This window comes from Dromiciops gliroides, chromosome 6 (genome assembly GCF_019393635.1).
Source record: "Dromiciops gliroides isolate mDroGli1 chromosome 6, mDroGli1.pri, whole genome shotgun sequence".
Taxonomy (NCBI): Eukaryota; Metazoa; Chordata; class Mammalia; order Microbiotheria; family Microbiotheriidae; genus Dromiciops; species Dromiciops gliroides.
The window spans coordinates 7,216,387-7,222,867 of NC_057866.1; the positions used below are offsets into that span (position 1 = coordinate 7,216,387).

The following is a 6,481-nucleotide window of genomic DNA, read 5'->3' on the forward strand; positions in this document are numbered from 1 at the left end:
AGGGTGGCTAAGGGGCACCAGAGGCCTTACAGCACCAGGCCTCAAGTCAGGGAGACTCATCTCCCTGAGTTCAAATCCGGCCTCAGACACTTACTAGCTGGGTGACCCTGGGCAAGTCACTTCACCTTGTTTGCCTCCGTTTCCTCATTTGTAAAATGAGCTGGAGAAGGTAGTGGCCGACCTCTCCAGGATCTCTGCCGAGAAAACTCCAAGCAGTGTCACAGAGAGGCGCGTCCTGACAGCGCAGACCCGCAGTGACAGTAAGACAGCAAACTATTTTCTGCTGGTCTTTGTTGCCGCAAATTACTTCAGAAAACTTAAGAACCACTGGCTTGGGGCGGCTAGGTGGCACAGTGGTTAGAGCACCGGCCCTGGAGTCAGGAGGACCTGAGTGAGTTCAAATCCGGCCTCAGACACTGGCACTTACTAGCTGTGTGACCTGGGCAAGTCACTTAACCCAATTGCCTCACTAAAAAAAAAAAAAGAACCACTGGCTGGTGCCCAGGTGCGCACAGCACTTTCTGGGTGTGATCTGCCAGATCTTGGCGGCAGCCTGGGGGGTGGTGTGCGCACCTTATTCCCATTTTACAGATGAGGTGGAGGCTTAGAGAGTCCTGAGGGCCGTGCCCAGGGTCACAGAGTTGGGCGGTGTCTAAGCTTGGGACTGACCACGGTCTTCCCGACTCCATCCACCACCATGCTGAGCTGCCGCTGGTGACTTCATATGTAAAGTCGGGGTGATCTCCAGACACCCTGGGGGCCCCCCAGAGTGAGCAGTGAGGTCACGTGCTTTGGATTCTGGCCGTGGAATGATGTCGCCAGGCTGTCCACACCTTTCCAAGGCAGGCTTTGTTACGCGCCATGCCCTCTCGCCGGCAGAATGCCTCGTGTCTGAGCCCGGCCAGCCACAAGATGCGGGCAGCCATCGCCTTCCTGCTGCTCTCTTTCCTTGTCCTCGTCCTTATCAGAGAACCAGATTTCCTCCCTGAAAGAGAGCCAGGCCCGGGTGCCTCCTGGTGCAGCCAGTCCAGAGTGAAGAGCAATGCAGACAAGCTTGCGGAGACCAGGCCAGGGCAGAGGTGAGTGGATGCTCCTCCTCCGAGAGCCTGGGCATGGGGCGTGCCCATTCCTCTGTCCCTTCCTCCCTCCTGTGCCATAACAGAAAGGGAGCTGACTGACTCTGGAGGCAGGGGGCCCAGGGCCCGGGTTCAAAATCCATCTCTGAACTTCGGGCAAGTTTGCTGGACTTCCATGGGCCTGTGGAGGCCTGCACTAGGTGCTCTCTGAGGCTGAGGTCCCCTGTCCTGTTTGCTCATTTGTTTTTTGGGTTTTTTTTTTTTTTTGTGAGGCAATTGGGATTAAGTGACTTGCCCAGGGTCACACAGCTAGTAAGTGTCAAGTGTCTGAGGCTGGATTTGAACTCAGGTCCTCCTGAATCCAGGGCCGGTGCTCTATCCACTGCACCAACGAGCGGCCCAGTTTGCTCATTTGCAAAGTGGGCAACGTTTTTGCACTCCTTGATACCCAGGGATGTTAGGAGGAAAGTCCTTAAGTCCTTTGGGGCCATGTTATGTTGACCTCAGCTCCGTTTTCTAATCTCTCCCTCTCTTTCAGTAGCAAACATTTATAAAGTCCCTGTTAGGTGCCAGGCATTGCACTAAGTGCTGGCATTCGATAACAACAAAGACAGGCCCTGCCTTCTGGGAGCTTACAGTCTAATGGAGGAAGACGAGACACAGGAGGAGGTCTGGAGCGCTCGGTCCAGAATGCTCGTGGCTGATGAGACTTTCCTGGGGCCTTGGAACAGAGTCAAACAGCAGCGCCCCCCAACCTGCCAGCCAGGATCCTGCCCGATGTGCTGTGTTCCACTCCCATGTCCTCCCACCTCTGAAAGGGAAAGGAGGGTGGGCCATTCACTCACATCTTCCCTGGCACCTAGCTCGGTGGTTCTAACGACCTAAAGTTTTATCTCCTGTAAAGCAGCCTGGCATCTCTGGTGTACCAGGCGCCTTGTCCCAAATCCACACGGGTGGGGGCCTGTTTGACCGGATGACGACATGCATGTCCTTCAGCTTCCCTGTTAGACTAGAAGCACCGTCAGGGCAGAGACTGGGCCTGATCCCCCATCTTTGTCCTCCTTTATTGGATGCGCCTTGTCTAGCTTTGGTGGTGGCAGGACGGGGGGCGGCGCGCATACACAATGCATCAGAACTCTGGCACGGCCTCAATTCGGTTCAGAGCAGTTTTCACTTTGCCTGGAGATGCAGTGGGGCCGGGGAAGTGGAAAACCAGGAGGGTTCCCGGCCCCTGTGGCCTGAAGCACCAGCAAAGCTTCCTGGCTCCCCAGGGAGACCTAAGGCTGGTGTCTGTCTGTGCGTCCCCCTCTGGGGCCTTTGTGGCCTTTCCAGCAGTGACCTTTGGGGGCTGGGGTGGGGGAGGGTCTTCTGTCATTTGTTCTTTGCACCTCTGGGCCAGAAGGGCTTTCCCTTAGCCCCGGCCTGGGTCTCTGCATTTCTCGTAGGTCATCTTTTCTGCAGTTTGTCCACAGAGGAACCAAGACATTGCATCGTCCTAGACTGTCCCCAGATGCCTGTGTGCCATCGTGCCAAACGTCAGGATATTCAAGAACTGGTCACAGGTACCTGGGGCTCCTGAGGGATTCTGTAAAAAGTCTAGTGAGGCCCAAGAGAGCCGGGGTTGTGTGGCTGACCCAGGGCTTTCCAGGTCAGGACTTGGGCCCTCCTCCTAAGAGATGGCTAGCGGCACAATTGAGAGGAGGAGGAAGCAGCATCTCAGCAACCCACAGTCTCTGTAGGGGACCCCAGAGTCTTGGTAGGCTCTTATGGGGCCATTGTTGGCAGGAGTCACTTCAGGGGTTCATTTGGGTCTGACCCGGCCTGGCCTTCTGAGTGCCCTGGGCCTCAGTTTCTCTGTAAACAGGCTTTAAGTCTTCAGAAAGAGTGTTCTCTTAAAAGGTCTTGCATTAAGACTTTCTGTAAAACAAAGCCACCATTCCTCAGTGTGTTTGCTTGCTAGTGTCAGGGTTTTGAACTTTGAGTTATCATGAAGCGAGGCACACATTTACATTCAGCTGCGCCTCGGGATCGGAGCTGGTGTTGGAGTGATGGAGTGGTGCTGGCCTGCAGAGGCACAGTCCCTAGAGCTTACAGCCGTCAGGGGGGCATGGGGGGTCTCTACACACCCACACACCTAGTGCCTGGCACCATGCAGACGCTCAGGGCATCCATGCGCGCTTTCTCGCTCGAAAAGTCAGTGCAGGTGATTGGGAAGTGTGGGGGAGGGAGCCAGATGAAGGAAGGCTTGACAGAGCGCAAGGGGAAATGTTCTCGTCTGGTGGCCGGCCGGCATGAGAGGCAGGTTGAGGCCAGGGGTGAATCAAGGCTCAAATGCCAGAGAAGGGGGCTTGTGTTTGGTCCTACGGGTAACGAGGTTTATCTGGTGTTTACTGGAGATGAAGTACACAGACCTGCTTTTGACAAAAGTGGACCAGGGCAGAGGGAGGCCTAAGGAAGGGAGGCCCCTAAGGGTTCTGTCCAGGTGAGAGGGGACGAGGCCTGAGCTGGGGAGTGGAGAGAAGAGGCTGGATGCCTGAGGTGTCACCAAGACCCCCCAACCTGACCAGAGGCGAGGGATAAGGGAGAGGGAAGAGTCAAGGGGACCCCTAGGCAAGTCTGAAAAACAACTGAACAAAAATCATCCTGATTGGCAATATGTTTAGCGTGAGTGTACTGCACACCCTATATCAGATCGCTTGCTGGCTTCCAGGAGTGGGGAGGGAAAGGAGGGAGACACATTTAGAACTCAAAATCTTAGAAAAATGACTGTTGAAACTGGCTTTATGTGTAATTGGAAAAATATAATTACTGTAAAGTGGGGAAAATAAATAATCAAGTTTTAAAAGGGTAATGGTGATAACAGTCACCATAACTGATGATGAGAGACATTCATGGAACTCGACACACCTTGTTCTCTCATTTAAGTCTTACGGCAACTTTGGGAGTGAAGTGCGTGAAGTTTCCCCTTTTACAGGTAAGGACAATGAGCTGAGAAAGGTTGGGTGACTTGCCAAAAGGTCACACAGTTAGTATCTGAGGAAGGTTTTGAAACCCAGGTCTCCTGATTCCAAGTCCATCACTCTATTCTACTGAGCCTCTCGAGGAGGCTGAGGAGAGAATCAAGAGAGCAATATTGTGAAAACTCAGAAGGAAAAGCATATCTAGGAGTATTAGATTATAAGCTCCTTGAAGGCAGGAACTACCTTTTCCCTTGTTTTGTATCCTAGCACTTAGTACAAACCTGGCACATAGTAGGTGCTTTATAAATGTTTGTTGAATGAAGTAAAGAGTGATTCCACAGTGTCCAGGGCTACAGAGAGGCCAAGGAGGACCAAGACTGGGAGAAGGTCATCAAGGAAGAGAGAGTAGAGATGAGAGAAGAGGGCCTGGGACAGTAGGAGAAGAATCCATAAGGGTGAATGCTGGGCACAAAGAATGTGGTTGTTCAGCAGAGTAGGCACTGCCAGAAAGGAAGGAAGGTTTGGAAAGCCGGGTTTGCTGTGGCTAATTGAGAACTGATTGGGTTTTTTTCACCAACTTCCTTTTTTTTTTTTTTTTTTTAAGAATATACGTCACCTCCTGAGAAATGGAACAACTTCACCACCACAGAAACTTTGCTTACTCACACTACACCAGGGACATCTCTAGCTCCTCCCATAACAAGAGCATCAGTCAGACCAACAGAGGTCCTCCCAGAGAACTCCTCCTGTGGCGGTAACTAGGGGCAACCATACGGAACTTGGAAATGAGACTCGGCACAGTACCGATAGGGGCATTTCTGCAGCCCCAGACGACACCTCCTCTTTGGGCCCGGTTTTTATCAGCTACAACGGGCGGGTCTTCAGCCCTCACTGTGCCCCAGGTACAGGTAGCCAATGAAGAGACATCCACAGTGACAACGATGAGGACCACACTGGCCCTGACTACAGAAGCTGGAACTGCCACCCTGCCAGCCACGCATGACCCCATGATAATAAATGGCCCCGGCGACTCGAGGAACACCACGGCGACTAGTGGCTCTGCTAGCAGCCCTGCCATCCAGGCTTTGCCCACACCTCCTGTGCCATCGACTCCCGAAATCCCAGTGACCACCCCATCCCCAGTTCTCTTCAGCTCCACAAACTCAACAGAAGCTTTCATGAGCACCCCGACCATGTCTACCAGCACAAGGGCGGAGGCCCCCACCACACCAGAACCAGCGCCATCCACCCCTCAGGCGGCAGACCCCACATCAACACCAGCTGCTGTGCTGACCACAGCTGCCCAGGCTGCAGAGACTTCAGGCACTTCACAGACTACAGAAAGAGCTCTCTTCCAAACCAGCCCAAGTCCAGTGGCACCCAAAGTCACAACAGAAAACTCACCCACAATGCCTGAGACATCCACACAGACAGGCACGGAAAGCCAGTATGAACGGATTGCCACTTCCACCCCTCACCCAGTATTTGGTCAATAAAAACTTACTCTTGGCCATGCTCTTAGCTGGCACCATATTTTTCATCGCCATCTTGGTTTTATTGGCCATGCAAGCCTATGAGAGCTATAAGAAAAAAGACTACACCCAAGTAGACTATTTAATCAATGGAATGTATGCAGATTCAGAAATGTGAGGGGTGGAGACACACTAAGGGGTTTTAATTTGTCTGAGGAATGATTCAAGTCTTTGGAACTATTTCCTCTCTTTTTCAGTTTGCCTATAAGACCAAACCAAGTGCTTCCAAATTATTTTGGTGCAATTTAGGAGAAATGCCAGCTACTTCAAGGGATTTAATTTTATATCTAATTCCATATTACTAAGAATTGCTGCTTGTTCATTGTTATTTTTAAATCATGTTGACCAAGGGCCAGGCCAGGCAGCAATCATTGAACGAGATCGGGTGGTGCTTCCAGAAACCCTGTTGGTTGCTTCCTCTTGTTCTGTCATTTTTAATATAGTGCTCAGAATGCCAGCAACCAAGTTTGTGGGGTTTCTGACGGACTTTTTTTTTTTTCCTGAGCTTAATTATATTTATGTAATAATACAGTGTGCTGCCAACCTCCATTGAAGTCAGATCCTTTTGGAGATGTATAATGAGTAATATGGTTTATTTTTATAAACTCCCATTTAATAAAACACAAGATCCTGAAGAGGCTACCGTTTCCTGGCCACTTATTTTGACTTTTAGTTTTCTGACTCCTTGCATTGGCGAGGTCATCCCTGGGACAGCCAGGAACATGGCACACAGGGAACACGTCGCAAATACTTGCTGTCTGTCTGGCTGGAACCGTGGGACACTTAGGAAGTGTCGAGAGGCTTTGCGCCCTCGGTGTGAGCCTAAGTGATGTCACACCCGGCATGGAGGTGAAGGCAGGACCCTTGACTCAGGATACAGAATATCGAATCCTGCTGGAGACATGATTCATTT

General features: G+C 51.6%; 1 protein-coding gene across 1 annotated transcript; it reads left to right on the forward strand.

Moving 5' to 3' along the window:
- The first annotated feature begins 912 nt into the window (after positions 1–912).
- C6H11orf24 (chromosome 6 C11orf24 homolog) lies at positions 913–6,208 on the forward strand. Its single transcript, XM_043970934.1, is given in 8 exon segments — positions 913–945; positions 947–1,009; positions 1,011–1,075; positions 2,520–2,638; positions 4,641–4,771; positions 4,773–4,892; positions 4,894–5,505; positions 5,507–6,208. Coding segments are annotated over 8 exon segments (1,323 nt in total). The 3' UTR covers positions 5,687–6,208.
- Positions 6,209–6,481: the final 273 nt, after the last annotated feature.